This window comes from Vulpes lagopus, chromosome 2 (assembly GCF_018345385.1).
Source record: "Vulpes lagopus strain Blue_001 chromosome 2, ASM1834538v1, whole genome shotgun sequence".
NCBI classification, from domain to species: Eukaryota; Metazoa; Chordata; class Mammalia; order Carnivora; family Canidae; genus Vulpes; species Vulpes lagopus.
The window spans coordinates 139491029-139508878 of NC_054825.1; the positions used below are offsets into that span (position 1 = coordinate 139491029).

Sequence of the window (17850 nt, forward strand, 5' to 3'; positions counted from 1 at the left end):
AGAGATATCGTACAATGCTCCATCAAATTCTTTACACAATAAAACATTTACATGACAAAAAGGAACAAAAGACCTTTTCTATCAAATTTAATTTTTCCTCCAATTTTCATTTCCAGGTGGTCTTCTAGAGACTGTTGGTCAAGAGCCGAGTGTCAAATTCGAGCCACGAATGGGTGTTTTATGATGATTTCAAATAATGTTAATCTGCTGCAAATTGAATACCCTCCCCACAAAGAGAAGCATCTGCCTACAAAGGGGATCTCCCTCATGTACTTCAAATTCTGCATCTGCTAACTCTGTAGGGGATAAAGGGATGCTATTAGGACAGAGCTCACAGGGGGCCAACAGTATAGTGTTCTATTCCTCAGTTTGGGCAGAGGTGGATAGGCGTCCATGGCATCCTTTACAATTTCTGTGTATCTGAAGTATTTTCCAATAACTTATTTAAACATTTAATCCCCTGAATTTATTCGATTGGCATTTCCAGACTCTTGAAGAGGCACCTTCTAGAGCCTTGCTGTCTCTAGAGTCACACTGAATTTTCTTTAGTAGGATCAAAACGTTCCACTATACCAGCTGGGTACGTTAAGACCATTTCTGCCATACTGAGTTCCTAAAGACTTGGCTAAATCTTCATGACCTTTCCTGTCAGATACCTTTGCCTGTGGAGCATCTTGAAAGAATATATAAGCCAAGAGTATTTTCAATCAGTGCAAGCAAAGTAAAAATGTCTTCTCATGTCAAAGTTGCCAGTTTCCCAACTAGAAAATGTAAGAAAAAGGTAGAAGATCAAGAAAAAACAAGTTAAGTTGACCAAGTGTGCTTTAAAGTGTCCCATAAGTTTAAAAATCCCTCTGTGCCCCAGCTGATGATGGGAAGACAAGAGCCAGCTGTATTCAGAGAAACTCATGTTTGAGGTAGGGTAGAGCAAAGAGGTCTCAAAGGGGTCTTGGGACCTTGACATCAGCATAGATTGGGAAACTGTCAGAAATGCAAATTCCCAGATCTGGGATGGGGGTGTGAGTGAGGTGGGCAGCAATCCCTCCAGATGATTCTGACCCCTAGCAGTGTGTGTACCATGGACATCAAGGTTGGAAGTCCAGCCTATGGGGTCAGAGTTGCCGGGTTTGAATACCAGCGCTTGTCCCTGGTAAGCAGGGTGACTTTGGACAAGTTACTTAATTTGTCCTTTCTTTAATTTCCTCATGTGTAAAATCACTATATTAATAGTCCCCAGCTCACTGGAACACTGGTGTTAAGATAATACATGTAGAAGTCTAGCAGCATGCTTGACACATACTAAGCATTCAACAAATGGGATTGATTATTTTGTCTACTGTGGAGATCATCACAGATTTCCTTTTATTCAGCTTACTCAACTATTTATTTGATGAGCATTTATTGAGTATTTACTATATATAGTAGACTCAGGGCACTAAGTAACACAGCATTCTTACCTAGCTGCCAAGCTTCTCCATCCTGAGTTAGCACCAATGAAATCCCACCACTCGAGCCACACTCTCGAAAACAAAGAATCGCTGATGGGGGAGCCCAAGCTTGGATAGGTTTTAAAAAGCTACTCAGGAGCTTTTAGCTTCTCCCAATAGAAGTAGCAGACCTGCAAGCAAGAATTACAGCCCAAAGCTCAAGGAGCAGAGGCTGGATGTACGTATATGATCCCAGAGAAACTTCTGGAAGGAGTCCTTTGCCCAGCAAGCTTTCATACTGAGTTTTGCCCAGTAAAGCTCCCCTGCTTTACTGACCTTCTTAGGAAGCACAAATCATGGCTTCCTCAAGCCTCAGGGCTTGCCCCTTTGCCAGACAAAGAGTAGGTAGGGGAGAAGTCTGTTGATGCGACAAGAGGTGAGTGCTAGTTTTAGGATGGGGCCCTCCTGACTCCTGGAAGCCCAAACACAGTATTTCAGGACAGAGGTGTAATTATACAGCCATGGTCTCCTCCATAACCAACTCTTGTAGATGCAGATGCACATTTCCCTGGATAAACTGCCCAAGCCCCAAGGCCAGACATAATGGTTTCACACACCAGTTTCCAAGGGGAGGAGCAACAGAGGCAAAGCTTTTAAATTAATTAAAAGAGACACTCAGGCACACTTCATGCCATTCTTTAATCTCCACTCTCCTGTGATAAATATAGAATGACAGGCCGGGGCCCAGGCTAATGAGTTGAAGGCAGGACCCTATGGAGGTTCGCCAAGCAGCCCTCAGAAACTGTAGCAGGGACCAGGCCTCAGAGAAAGGAAAAAGAAAATCAGTATGTTGCCTCAGCTGGGTCACTGATGTGTCACTAGAGTGCTCTGAAGAGTTCCCACTGGACATATGATCCGCCCCCCCCTTCCTTGACTAGCAGCGGTTTAAACAACAGACAAAAGGAAACAGCATGTATTGCATTAAAAGGTCAGAGAGCAATAACAGTTAAGATTTATTAATGGTTTTCTAGTGTCAGAAAAGGCACTGTGCTAAAGGCTTCTCATGTGGTAATGCATTTAGTTGTGGGGACCAGCTTCCCAAAAAATCCTCACACCTCTTCGCGCACACACCCTCACCATACGGTCCCCTCACACACTAAATCAGAGCTGGCACATGGAACTGATAGGAAATTCTAGAAGAAACAGTCTGTGACTTCTGAGTTTAGATGATAAAAGCCATCACCACTTCTAACATGATCTCTTGCATCATATGCCCTGGGGGAAGCTAACACCATCTCAGGAGCCCTGTGGTGAGGCCAATAGCTAAGCCACTTGTGAATGAATCCTCCAGCTTCACCCAAGGCTTTGAGTCATCCAGCTCAAGTCCCAGACACCACAGAAAGGGAAGCCTTCACTGCTGGGCCTTGTCTGAATGCCTGACCCAAGAACCCATGAGATAATTGTTTTGAAATTGATTTTCTGTGATTTGTTACACAGCAGTAGCTAACTCATACATAAGAGCCAGATACTCTTATTTTACAGTTGAAGTGAGTTAAAGTGATTCACTCATGGCACAGTAAGTGAAGCAATGAGGATATGCATCCAGGCTGACAGATTTGAAGTACTAGTACTCATTCTATCATATTACTCCTGGCAGATATACATAAGGTGTGTAACGGACTTCCCATTGCTTTTGTTCAGGGAAAAGCAATTACTTCATAGGAAGCTTTGAAACACTCTAGTTTTCCAAGATAATTTGTTCAGCTTCCATGGCACCCACCATTCTGCTTGAATTTTAGCCATTTCTCTATGGTTGGAAGTTCTTAGAGGGTTGAATAGAGGGTTTTTCCTATGATAGTGTTTGTAAATAGCAGAAGGGTGAGGTGAGGACAGGATGCCAGGTCAGTCCCATGGACTCCATTAACTTGCTTGGTTTGGCAGTCTCTACCACTTCCAGGCTGGGTGATTTTAGGCAAGTTGTCTAAATAACAGGAGCTATCGACTCCTCACTCTTAAAGCGACCGATACTCATACACACACTTTTGTTCACACTACATTATAAGCATACTCAAACTATTTAGCACCACTGCTTGGCACACAACGAGTGCTCCCTAAAAATGTTACCTATTTGAACTATCAAACAGGTGTTGGAAAAAACCTAACATTTTAAATCCCAAACAAAAGCTCTTCCATCAACCTTTCATCATAGTGGAAGGGAATTTACAAAGAAACAGCCATGGTTCTTGGGGGTGAAGAGATCTCGCTCCACAGGCTGGCCAGTGTGCTAATGCTTTGGCCATGGTTTCTTCTAGAGCCTAGGCTGCCCTGCTGGAGTGACGAAAGGGTCAGGGAAAGCTGCCTTACATATCCACCATTCAGTGAGACAGGTATAAGGCGAGGGGGGGGTGTCTCCCTCTCCTTGGCCTTCTGAACTGAGGTGGCAAGGGATTTTGCTTCCATCCTCTCTCTTAATCCCATTATACTTTTATCATTTTGTCAGCATGGACAAAGCCCCTTAGGTCCTCCCAACACTCATTCTAATGCCTTCCCACGTGATACACACTCTTCCTTGGTCTTGGAGCTTACCAGCTGTCAAGTATCTTACCGTTCCCTCAGTGATTTCTACTCAAAGGCTATTTAGAGTTCCACCTCCATTTGAATTTAGCTTTATGGCTCTCTAGCTTGCACGCACACACTCTCTCTTTCTCTCATTTGTTACATCTGAAAGAGTTCTCTATGCAAAATTCTTTTCAGGTCCAAAAAGGGGTTTCCACAACCTTCCATTTCTGGGTAAGACTAAGAAAAGGGAAGTGGAGGAGAAGCCAGCCACTTCCACCCATCTCAAAATCAGCACAAATTTCTGGCGCTGAAACGTGCTAGGTCAGGTTCTGCAGGGGACCCTACTCCTCATCCCGTGTAACAGGGGAGTATGATTAAAATATCAACAGCTGTACAACAAAGAGGCAAGGGAAGGATGCCATGCACGGTAGAGACAGAAGGCCTGGGACAGCCAAGGAAGGAAAGAGTGGACAGGTGAAGACCAGGGAGACCTGAAGCAGTGAGCCTCAGTCATGGGTCCCGAAGACTGGGGGAGTGACCGCCTAAGGCCGTGGGGAAAGGCAGGAAGAGCGCCCCCAGGAGGAAGGAATGAAAGGCACGGAGGAAGGAAAACATAAGACCAGTCCACACCATGCTATGGATGTGCAAGGAAGCCGGGCCAGGATTGCAAAAAATACAACAGGTGAGGGGAAAACCCCCTGGCAATAGTGAGCAATAGAGACTTTCAAAGAAGATTAAAGTGTCTTTGTAGATTACAGAGCAAACTGGAGACATGAAGGTTTCATGAAGAAAAGTAACCGAGTTCTCAGTGATCACCACCGCAAAACTCAGGGACTGGAGGAATAGTTTCCAAGGAGGCAATGCCAAGGGAAGAGGTGGACTGCTCTTCCCAACACTTAAGGCAGTTCCCCTCACTGCAAGTTTTTGCTTGAACCACCGAACTAGGCTACAAGGCACACCCTCTCCAACTAGTTTTGTCCTTGGTTTAAAAAATTATTTTCCCTAGTTTTTAAAAATGATTACCTCAAGTAAGCAGGCACGTATGAAATGACCAGCAGGGTCATTTCAATGATTTCCAAGAGCCAGGATCCATTACCCAGACGGGTTTCAAGGTGGAAGCAATGCATATCAGAGAGGAACGGGATTACTGATAGGTCTAAGGGTGTCTGTCTGGGCCTCGGTATATTTTTCTATCCTCTGGCTCAGATTTAGAAGGCTACCCAGAGTAAACTCTCAAATGGAAATTCCATAAGTCCCAAATCCCTTCTCTTTCTCCTTAGAACCAAAGAGCAAAGTTCCAAAAAGATCCAGAAAACATCATGTGCCTTCAACCAATCTCACATGGCGAGTCTTGAAACAGAATAATGTCTCTGGCCCTTGCTTCTGTGTCTTCCCAGACCCCAAGGACATCCCCTGCACAACACGGCCCCAGGTCAGGCCTCCTCACCATATACCACATGCTTGGCCACTTGGGATCGTTGAAGTAAGTCGGCTGGGCACGACTGAAGTCATAATCCCTCTTTGTCCGTTTTTTTACCACTTGCTGTTGGATCCATTCCACCTGCCAAGAAGAAGGACATTTGGTGAGTGTTCAAAGTCCCACCAGGGTTAGCACAACATCAATGACAGTCTGTGCGGCATGTCCCATCCTGAGCCGACTCTGTGCAACTCACAGACTTCAGGCAGGTAACTTGAGTCCAGGGGCTCGGAGTCTCTAGAATCCTAGTTCTCCTTTATTTTCAAGGCATATGGGCTTGTTAGTCTTAAATGACACGTCATCTCTATCTCTTAACAACATGCTACCTTTTAGCTTCTTCGGAAAGCATATTTTACTCACAAATTTATTGCAAATTGATAAGTTAATTTTTATACTAATTTTTTTCACCCTGACCTCATATTAAGGGTCAGCAAACCTTTTTATAAAGGTCCAGACAATAAATATCCTTTTTTTTCTTTCTTTTTCTTTTTCTTTTTTTTTTTTTTTTTTTTTTAAGAAATGGCTTTTTACCACACAGTGTGATGGAAACAGCAATATTTGGGGAATCAGAAAACCAAAGCCCTAGACCTGTCTCTGGTACAAAATTGGAGAAATCACTCAATTTCCTGAGCCAAATGCTCCATACCAGTTCAAATTCACACCTACCGCCCTTGAAGAAGTCTGAATATTTAGCCACCACTTGTGCTAAAACAAAGCAACCGAGAACTTCTGAGTTTAATACAGAATTATAACCTGTTAGGGCTCCATATGGGTTTTTTTTGAAGAGGTCATAACAGCAACATAAAACTAAGCATGTTCTATTTTGAATGCTGCATCTGACATGCAGTATCAGCCCCAGTGTCATTCTATAATTTGTTCCTAAGTAAGTTCTTCTCTGTTGGATATCTCCTGCTAATTTAGCCACAATACTCTAAAATGTTCTGTTCTACCAGTTACCCCTACTCTTCACAAAGAGATTAAAAATTGAGGGGAAAGAGACTTTGTAGTCCACTAGAGATTCCATATTCATCCATTCAATAAAGATCTCAAAATCATTTTTGCCTACTGATTAACAGGCTCAAAAATGCACAGCCATAAACGAGGCACTAAGGCCAAAAGCCAAACTAATAAATCTCCCTGATTCACCTATCAGGAAATATACTCAACAAGATTATTGATATGCAAGATGAATTTAAATAGTGAATTCCAGGTTACAGCACTAACAAGGCAGACAGAATTACATAGCTTCCTAAACAAATATAAAAGCCATTTATGATTAGGATCACAGCTAAGCATCATACATGTGCTGACAGGTATTTTAGGCAAAATTATCAGTACAGAAAAAAAGCCAAATAAACGAAAAATAATATTCTAGAAAATGAAAGGTGTTCCTGTGCTCCTGTTTTATTTAACATAGACTAAGTGACTCTTTGGCACTGAGTCATTCTACACCCTCCCATCCCCAACACACGTAGCTGTGCATACTGGATAGGAGGGACTGTGTGTCTTTCTTTGAACTACAGGACAATGGTTGTCAGGAAGCTAAGAGGGATCTTGTGTTTTCTTTGACTCGAGCGACTGCTCTTTAGAAATCACATCGAAACTAATGTGGCATTAAAATGCATATAAAATTTCTTTTAATGAAGAGGGTAATTTTTAAGGGACTGTTTCTAAAAATAAAGGGGAAAATCAATTTCCTTCTCAATCAAAATGCAGCAGCAAGCATGGGCACGCATGTACTTTTTTCTATTTCCAGGAAACGTTTTAATCTCTTCATTTCAAATAATATTGCTAAGGAATGAGTTTCATTCACCCACTTATTCATTCAATAAGCAGTAAGTGTCTATTCTGCACCAGACACTGTGCTGGCAATATAAAGAGGAGTTAAAAAAGTCTTTGGCTTTGAAGGACTTACATTTTACCAAGAAATATTTAGCATGTATTTCACAATTATCCACCTAGTAAAGATGCAGTTATCCCCATTAATGGCATCTATCATTCTATTAATTAGAGTATCTGTGAACATTCTGACTATGTAGATTATATTTGCAATCCTTACATTACTGTCTGAGTCATATCCCAGTATGATTAAACCAGTACCTATTCACACGCTTGGTAAAAAAGAAGGCTGCAGATCTGTTTAGATGGAACTCTTTCCAAACTAATCCTATATTGGCGGTGGCTTTTTCCCCGAACAGAGCCTCCAATCAATTGTGAATTGCCACCTAGATGTGTACATAAACTGGAAAGTGTCAAATCCCCCAGTGTGGTCTCAAACAGATTGCTGGAGATCAGACCAAGTCTATACTGGGAGGGCCGCATATCATTGTTTCTACAACACCACTCTAAGTACATACTTCCCATAAGCGTGCACACACACATATACACAAATGTGGGATAAGTATGTGAGAAAACCAAGTGACAGCCATTTTCCTAGATGAACTACAGGTACTAAAATAGAACAAAACATCTTACCAAACAGCATCTCTTCTATAATTTTACCAAACACAAGTGCTGGGCTTGGTGGCTAGAAGGTGGCACTGCAAGTTGGCCTCTAGATTTGGCTACAAGTCATTCTATCCAATCACAGGGCTGAAATATTCAAGAAAAGTACATTGTGTTTTGTTTTTAGGGTCAGGTATCATGTATTTTGTCTTGGTGCTTTAGGAGTATGAGTATAGAGCCCTACATTTTTTTGGAAAGTGGGAAAAGCACCTCTTGGATCAGAAGATTTCTATGACTGGAAAGACTATATATATATTTTTAAACCATTATCCATATGTCTGTCCTTGAGCCCTTTGAGAAAAAGCTCGGAGGTAATGCATTATACAGATTTCACTTTTTGCCAAGAAGCCACAATGCATAGAAAAGATGCTTAGAAATTCATTTTCAAAAAACTAGTCAGCCCAGGACAATAAAAGGAAAACTGTGTGCTTTCCTTCACTGGTTTAAATTCTGAAGGTTCTATTTCTTATATATTAAGGAACTACAGTTAATCCAGACTCTAAAAACCACAGGACCTTTGAAGCTTCAGTGTAGACTTCATTAACTTCAACAAATGTGTGCTGCATGGCTTTAAGGACACTCCCCTTTACCAATACAGCTCTCCTCCCTATATGGTCCGAGTGAACAGTGGGCAACCCCCCTGCCAGAATCTTTTTCTAAAGATGTTCTCTTTCATCAGATTCCACGCGTCAAGCAAAGCACATTACATGAAAATTCTGTGAAGCCTACCCCCCCACCAGACAATCACAGCTGAACTCATCTCTCATTATTTTGCAATTTAAAAACTTTCTGAAATAGGATAAAAAAGAAGTTATATAACTTATTATATAAATAAACTTGGAAAACAAATTACAATAGCACAAGAAAGACAACTACTGCATGGCATCACTTATATGGAGATTCTTAGGGAAAAAAGTCAGACTTGTAGAAAAGTGGTTGTCAGAGGTTGAGGGGTGGCAGAAATAGAGACAGGTTGGTAAAAGGGTACAGATTCAACTGGAAAATGAGTAACATCTCAGGATCTAACATAATGGTGATGACAGTTGATAACACTATCATATAATTGAAATCTGCTTAGAAAGTAGAACATAAATGTTCTCGCCAAAAAAATGTATATATATGTATATACACATATACACATATATACACACATATATCGTAATGAATGTTAAGTATATATATAATAATCACAACATACACTTTAAACATCTTACAATTTTCTATGTTGATTATGCATCAATAAAGCTGAAATTTAAAAAAATTAAGGTGTCACTTTAAAAATATATCTTGCAGTGGGGAGGAACTAGCCTTTTAGACATTAAAATATATTAAAACTAATGATTAAAACACATACTGGTAGGAAATGTCAACAGATTTCAATGGAATAGAATGGAAAGTCAAGAAATTGACCCCAAATATAGTATATGATAAGGGTGCTACCTTAAATCATGTGGGGAAAACAGATTACTTCATAAGTGATGGTAAAACAACAACCAACTGGGGAAAAATAAAATAAAATTGAAATCATGCTAACATCTTACATCAGGACCAATTCCAAATGAATGATATTTAAATGTAAAAGTAAACAAAACCATAAAAGTACCCTGAGAAATATGTGAGATTTAAAAAAATATCTTAGAATGGGAGATGCTTATCCAAGTATAATGCAAATTGAAAAAGTGATTTAGAAAAAGTGATACATTTTACAACATAAAAAAATAAATTTGGCATGGCAAAAAAAAAAAGCTTGAAAAAAAAAAAAAGCTTCAAAAGCAAGGCAGATGACAAACGGGAAATGTTTCCAGCTCCTATAATTCCCTAATATATAAAGAGTTTCTACAGTCAATAAGAGAAAAATTCAGTAGGAACGCAGGCAAAGGGTAGGAGTATAGTAATCTCTGAAAAGATAGTTTCTTAAATGTATAAAAATATGCCTAACCTCATGCAGATAAAGACAAAAGTAAATGAAAACCACAGTAAGATACCACTTTTCCACCTTTCAGATACAAACAATATGAGATAACATCCTATTAGTAAGGGCATGATGCAACAATCATTCTTATATAATGATAATGGGAATACACAGCTGTCCAGCTCTATGGAACATAATTAGACAATATCTACAAAAATTTTACAAGAAGTCATGCTACTTTTAGGAACTTAACCCACATATTTATTTATACATGTAAACATGCAAGGCTATTCACCAAATCACTGTAATAACTGCAAGCTGTAGACAACCTGAATATATACTGATAGGGATTAATAATGACATATCAATACGATGGAGTACAACGCAACCATACATGAGAATGTGACTAAGTTATGTACTGAGAACAGTCTCCATGATATAGCTTGAAATGAAATGAAAGACATAGTCTATAAAGAAAACTATGATCTTTGCATTTCTCTGAAGTGATTACACACAAAACTTCTTGAGATAGGGGATATAGACACAGGAGAGAAATCTTTAGCAAATGCCTTTTCATACTGTGTTACTTTTGAATTACATGAATATATCACTTATACAAACAATTTATGATTTCTTTTAACTTAATATGTTCCATTGGTTGAGTACTATCATATAATCCAATGATCTAAAATGTGACCAAATGTGCATACTACATGTTTTTAAAGAAATGAGAAAAATAGTATATAAAAAGCATTTTAGATGGCTTTGTATAATGTCTTAACATGGTGAGTATTGAGAAAAATGTGGATAAATAACAAAAAGAAGTGGTTGGAATGTGGAGAAATCAGTTACAATGTTAGATTTGCCACCAGTTATCTATGTGACCTTGCAAAATCTTCGTGGACTATTTTATCTGTAACGTGAGAGAAAACAGACAAAATATGTCCTCTAGTCTCCTTCTAACTTTGCATTTTTATCTATATATTCTATTCTGATTTGACTGGGAATACAAAGTTTGTGCTAAACACAACAGAGGTACTTAGGTGCTCCAGTTGATAAATGATCTCAAGTCATTCCATGAAGATGTGAGATTAATATTTAAGAAAGGAGTATAGTAAATTTTACTATTGTTTTCATGATCTTATGAGGCAGTTGCCAGGAAATAAAATACGTAGAATTCCATATTTTGTATCCTTGAGTACCACTGACAAAACTGAGGGGGAAAAAGAGCATGTACAGATTTCTCCCCTCCATTTTCTTCTCAGACTTTGAAAAAAAAAAAAAAAAACAAACACACAGAGCTGCCTTGATTAAAATATGTCTATATCAGTTAGGTGCATAATGGCTGTACACTTGTTCATTGGAAGAGAAGGGTCAACTAAGACAACTTACCACTGACAAGCCACTCCCAAACCCTAAAATCTGAACCCAACATATTCCAAAAGTTTTCTAAAACTGATCCAGAAATCAGTTAACCAGTGAAAGAATCAAAAGAATCTAGCAAAAGTGGGCATTTAAAGGAGGGTATTGTGGTCTTTAAACCTTTCTCCAGCTAGTAACTAACTGGTAATTAGTGAGTTACTCAATATTGACATTGGTATTTCATTTGACTCATACTTTAAAAGTAAAACAAACAAACAAACAAAAAACAAAAAACAAACAAAAAAACAATTTTTGGAGTTTCCTAAATTCAGACAGCTACTTGTGAATAAAATAAGCATTACTGTTTATTTGATAGAGGATTTTATTGATGATGTGCTTGAGATAGGCATTTTGAATCCTATTTAATGGCTGCAAACCTCAGAGGCTTGTATTAGAGAATCATCTATCCAGGAATACGAGGAACCACACTGAAGTTTGGAAAGGTCAGTAAGAAAAGTTGTGAAATAAATAATGCATGTACATTCAGAACTGTGTAATCGAAGACAATACAGGACAAAGTGAAAAACTTTAACTCTTGTAACATTTCTTAATTTATTGGCTTTCTCCAACAGAACCAAACTTTAGAAGTACGTCATCAATTTCACCTCCTTCTTTGTTCAGTGGAAAACTCATAGCATTATTGGTCTAACTGCATTACTCACTTCCAGAGAATTTGAGTCCTGTTCCACCCCTTAAATGATTCCACTAATATTTGCATGCTTCTAAACATTTAATTTCCTAATTTGTTCCCAGTTTTTTTCTCCCTACTTCTGATAACATGACGTATGAAAGGAAAATATAAATGTTGCAACCAATTAAGACAGTAAAATTTACTCCCCACACTCAAGGAAGACCCTTTCTGTGTCTATTCATTCCAAAAATATCATATAAAATATCTACCATGCAGCGGGCACTGTTCTGGATGCTATAGGATGGCCTTGAGAAAAATAGCAAATTTCCCACCTTCCAGCAGTTTCCATTCCAGTGAAAGGTAGACTATAAGCAGCATGTAAATGAATAAAAGATTATATAACAGACTTTCATAGCACAAAAAGCAAATAACACAAGGTGATAGAGATTGCGAAGGAGGGGGTTATTCTACGTAAGGTGGCCCAGAAAGGCCACTTTAATAGAATTCTGAATAATAAGGACCCAGCCATATACATGCCCCCAAAATAAATATTAGAGGCAACGTGAGTCCTTAATGCAAAAGCTCTGGAATGACCAGATGTCTGTATTTTTGTCTACAGCTCAACCAAAGGCCACAGACGCCTATGGTGATCCCTCAAGGCCTAGGGGAGGGTATACCAGTAGTGCATTGCGCCCTCCAGTGGAGAGAGAAAGAAAAATATTCTCAGGAATCATGGAAACTGATCCCCAGACATCTGGTCAACTAGTTCTGGGCTCCTGGATACTGAAAATATGATCTAGAAGTGGACACAGTTTTAGGTGGGCATGTCCCCAAAGCCCCACCAACTCCTTGGCTGATGGAAGCAAACTCAGCTTAAAGAAGGCTAAACGAGGTCCTTAGCAAGGTACCATTATCTAGGACTGGTACTCCTGAGATGCTCGTCACTATAAACTGGTTCAGTGAGGGGCTTTGAGGTAGATTCTGACCTTTCAGTTGTATAGTAAAAATCACAAGTTCAATGTCATCTAAACAGCAGAGAAACAAATGATTTCTAGGACAGACAGTGTCCCCAGTACAAAGCATTCAAGCACAAGATAAGGATAGGGACCTAAATTGTTATTTAGTGTAGCAGCAGGTTTAGAGCATTATACTCGGTATCAGAAGTCATAGTTACTAAACTCCCCATTTCAGACATCATCACTGACCACCTCTGCAACTCCAAGTAAAAGGACATAGTATCTGTTGTTGGACAAATCTTGCAAAAACAATTTAATATTTAAGCAGGCACATTTTTAAATAAATTTATTTTTTATTAGTGTTCAATTTACCAACATACAGAATAACACCCAGTGCTCATCCCGTCAAGTGCCCCCCTCAGTGCCCGTCACCCATTCACCCCCACCCCCTGCCCTTCTCCCCTTCCACCACCCCTAGTTCGTTTCCCAGATTTAGGAGTCTTTATGTTCTGTCTCCCTTTCTGATATTTCCTACCCATTTCTTCTCCCTTCCCTTCTATTCCCTTTCACTATTATTTATATTCCCCAAATGAATGAGACCATATAATGTTTGTCCTTCTCCGATTGACTTTTTCACTCAGCATAATACCCTCCAGTTCCATCCACGTCGAAGCACATGGTGGGTATTTGTCATTTCTAATGGCTGAGTAATATTCCATTGTATACATAAACCACATCTTCTTTATCCATTCATCTTTCGATGGACACCGAGGCTCCTTCCACAATTTGGCTATTGTGGACATTGTTGCTATAAACATCGGGGTGCAGGTGTCCCGGCGTTTCATTGCATCTGCATCTTTGGGGTAAATCCCCAGCAGTGCAATTGCTGGGTTGTAGGGCAGGTCTATTTTTAACTCTTTGAGGAACCTCCACACAGTTTCCAGAGTGGCAAGCAGGCACATTTTTAAAAGTATTTCTGGGGATATATGCAGAAATATCTAGTGTGTGTTCTTTTATGCTATGCCACTGATAGGCCGAGCAGAGTAAGGAGATGGGAAAACATGCCACCTGAGTTGTTGGTAGACCACCAATCACTAGCCTGGCCACTCAGAGCAAATCACATAAATCCCGGCATTCTACATTTTCATATGTAAAATGTAAAATTGTTGTGAGACACAAAACCTATTATGTTACACAAATGGAGGCTCTGCAGGACTTAGTACTTTGTATTCTGATTGCAGGTTTCCCCTCACTTCCTCGTAAGAAAGAAGCTACTAGGTCTGAGTATTCCTAGTACCAAGGGCAATGGTTAGCACTGGCCCTCCAGAAATAATCGGAGATGGATGGACAGTATTTTTGTGCTGCATTGATACATTTTTAAGTAGGCATATCTAAATTTTCTAGTTATTAAAAAAGTAGCAGGCAATTTTAAACTGGAAAGAATACCAAGAAAGGGTTTCTGCTTAATCTTACGAAGTATATTAGGATATTTTGTTTTCCAACAACAGAAAGATGTTAGCATGAGGATGATTATGCTACCAGCAATGAAAAGGAAGTTACGGTATTAATGTAGGATGTGTTCTTTCTATATATAACTCTATATATTTTTAATGTAGCATGGAACCTTTCTCGGTTTGACAACCACCCCCGCTTCCAACTTGGAACTTATTGCTCTATAGATTTTGATCTTTAGAGATGGGATCATTTCCCTCACCTCCCTAGCCTAAATTTCAGAAGCAACAAAACACAGTGTCCACAATTAAAACGAATAAACACTGAAGAATTAAGTAGTTGACACATGCTGAGAACCTGGAATAATACTGCAGACACCAGTAGTCATTCTATAACTTGCAAGAGCCAAAAATTAAATGAAGTCGATGGATCCCGCAGTGCCAGTGATAGTTTGTCGCAGTGACAGAGTGTTTCCCACATTTTAGTGGTCACAGACTAGTCCATAATCAGAACACAGAGCAGACAAAGTCTGATCTTACAAGCAATTATGGGAGCGCCTGGGTGGCTCAGTTGGTTAAGCATTTGACTCTTGATTTCGGCTCAGCTCATAATCTCAGGGTCATGAGATCAAGCCCCGAGTTGGGCTCCACACTCAACAGGGAGTCTGCTTGAGATTCTCTCTCTCCCTCTCTGCCCCCCACCCCGCTTGTGCTCGTGCTCTCTCTCTTTCTCTCAAATAAATAGATAAAATCTTTAAAATCATTTATGGAAGGAGAAATAGAAAGATCAAGGTAATGACTAGAAATCAACTCAAAGATAAGTGAAAAAAAGATGCCAAATTGATGAGAAAATGTTAGGATATATCACTTAAAAGAAAGTTTACTTTTAAACATTTATTTTTATTTTTTTTTTTTTATTTATGATAGGCACACAGTGAGAGAGAGAGAGAGGCAGAGACACAGGCAGAGGGAGAAGCAGGCTCCATGCACCAGGAGCCCGACGTGGGATTCGATCCCGGGTCTCCAGGATCGCGCCCTGGGCCAAAGGCAGGCGCCAAACCGCTGCGCCACCCAGGGATCCCCATACTTTTAAACATTTAAATTTAGGGCTTTGCCCATCCTGGCCACTAGTAATAAATACCCAACAGCAACAGTTTCTTCTCAACTTTCAATGACAATATATTGTTTTACCTTTATCTTTCTTGGAAAGCTGATCTCAGAAGATTTCAGGCTCATTTCCCCATCGATGTGTCACTCTTTAAACATTCTTAAAATCTCTTGAAGACAAATACTTACATTTGTCTCAAATATAATGCATTTGTTTCTTGAAACAAGTTTAATTTGTCCTCTCAAAGAAAAAAAAAAGCCTCCTATTCCTAGTCATGCCAAAATGCTTTCCAAAGGGTAAAACAGAATTTAATTTCTGTTAAAAAAAAAAAAAAAGGTATGTGCGCGTGCATGCACACATGCACACAGATAGACCCACCACCACATGGAAAAGCTGGTGACGTGAATTCAGTAGAAGACTTGTTAAATGGCAAGATTATACCAAAATAATCTTGCATATTCTAACTTGAATTTCAATTTCTTCTATTTTCAACTTTAGGACAATTCATTTAAGCAATGAGAGGAAATTTGAAAACAATTTTGATTGCTTACAAGTATTAAAAGGAAATAGAATTCTAAAGTATCTAAAATTAATCCTACTCTTTTGAATACCACCGGGGGTTAAATTCACACTTTTGATTAAATGCAATCTTAATTCAGGGATTAAACTGGGACAGCACATAATTCCCTCCAGCTTCACTCTGGGATCAAGATTATCACTGCACTAAAAATACAGTGGCATGACTTCATTCTATATGTATTTGTTTTTTGATAATCATCCTCTAAGCAATTTGAAAGCCAAGGCAATGGAATAAAACCTATTCAACATGTCAAGTAAGTTACATCTCATTCTGCCTTTAATACAGCTGAAGTTGGAGACATCTCAAAGAGTGACGATTTTACCTTAAAACCAAGTATTAATCACTTGACAGATTCTGGTTTTCTTTGACCAATCCTGCAACTCTATTTTCCAGTCATTCACGATATTCCCAGACCCGCATATGCAGAGACTGGGTGCCCCTGCCTATCAAGTGAATACAAAGACGAGCATTATTTTGTACAGAGTGGAGAAATTGTTCAATTCAGCTGAGATTAATATAAAAAGAGGCAAATGCTGGCAAAGGAATGGGAGTCATTTTCATTATTTCTCCAAGCAGAGGACATGGGGGTGATCTGCTAAATCTCAAAACTATGTCAGCATCTTGCTTCTTCATTCCATGGCTCACAATGATCATGAAAGTTCTATTCACATGGGGAGAAATACTCTTCCCTAGTGACTATTTCAGCTCCACTGCACAGACTGTCTTAGTCTCCTAGCTATTTAAATATAAATAACAATGGCATTTGTTTCTAAATTTCCATGGACCCTACTGCTACAATTTTGATCACGGTGGAAAGATCTGAGTGGGGGGTGGGAGAGTGAGTCCCTAACTTCACAACTGGGTACCTGAAGTTATCATTTCATCCATTTAATTCCTTTTTCAGTGTGAAGCATGCTCAATATTCTGGTAGCTTCAGATTTTTAATCTTTCTCTTTAAATCTCTTCATTGTCAAGATTTCAAATCTTAAAAATCAAGAAAGTACCAATGGTTATGTTGGCGAGCTCTAGCTATGAATCAAACAGGCGGCTGGATTAAAAGTCAATGTCTTTTCTTCCTCCTGCTGCTAGAAGATAAATATGCCATTTTAGGGGCAAATGCACCAAGTGTGCATAAATGCTCCATGTTCTCTTGAGGTTAATCCACATTTTTAAAACCTGAAACGAGCTGAAAAATCTGTAAGTAAGTAATATGAAGTCACCAGTGGTGAGAAGCCTGGATGAAGACCCCCATGGTGGGCTCCCCAAGCAGCAGAGAGAAATGAGAAAGGTCTTTGGAGTGGGTCACTGACTTGGGTTTCTATGATATTCCTTTTTTTTTTTTTTTTTTCCGGAACTCTAATCTTATACTTGGCAGGGAGGGCAGGGGTGTTTTGCAACGAAAACACTGGAATTGTGGCAGCTCTTAAACACCATCATCACCCTCTGAAATATTCAGCAAACAGCTACTTTGGTCAGGGTGGGGGAGAAGCATGCTTTTGAGCCTCAGGGAAAAATACTGTCCAAAATCCTCGGGCCAAACGGGAAAGAAATTGGCATATTCCCACCTAGATCCAGTCGCCTGAAGCCAACCAAATGCTTTCTCAATTTCAGGGCTGTTCCCTCACCTCTGAAACCACTGATGAGACTTCCAGCAAGGTGGTACTGGACAAAACTCGCAGGTCAGAGCGCATTAAAGAGCTGGAGCAGGCCCCGACGCACGAGGGCCCAGGCTGGAGCTCCCGTCGGCCCTCCGCATGTCACAGCAGAGGGGTGCCAAGTCACTCCACTGCGCCTCCCTCTCTCTGAACTCGTAATTCATACC

The 17850-nt window shown here is 39.7% G+C and overlaps 1 protein-coding gene across 10 annotated transcripts in view; it reads right to left on the minus strand.

Annotated features, from left to right (window-relative positions):
• The window catches only part of PCSK5 (proprotein convertase subtilisin/kexin type 5), a 446264-nt gene that overhangs the window by 350661 nt on the left and 77753 nt on the right, over positions 1-17850 (minus strand). For all 10 annotated transcript variants that reach the window (XM_041744555.1, XM_041744554.1, XM_041744551.1 and 7 more), the window contains exon 3: positions 5434-5547. In XM_041744555.1, coding sequence (XP_041600489.1) covers positions 5434-5547 — 114 coding nt within the window. The remainder of the gene's footprint in view (positions 1-5433; positions 5548-17850) is intronic.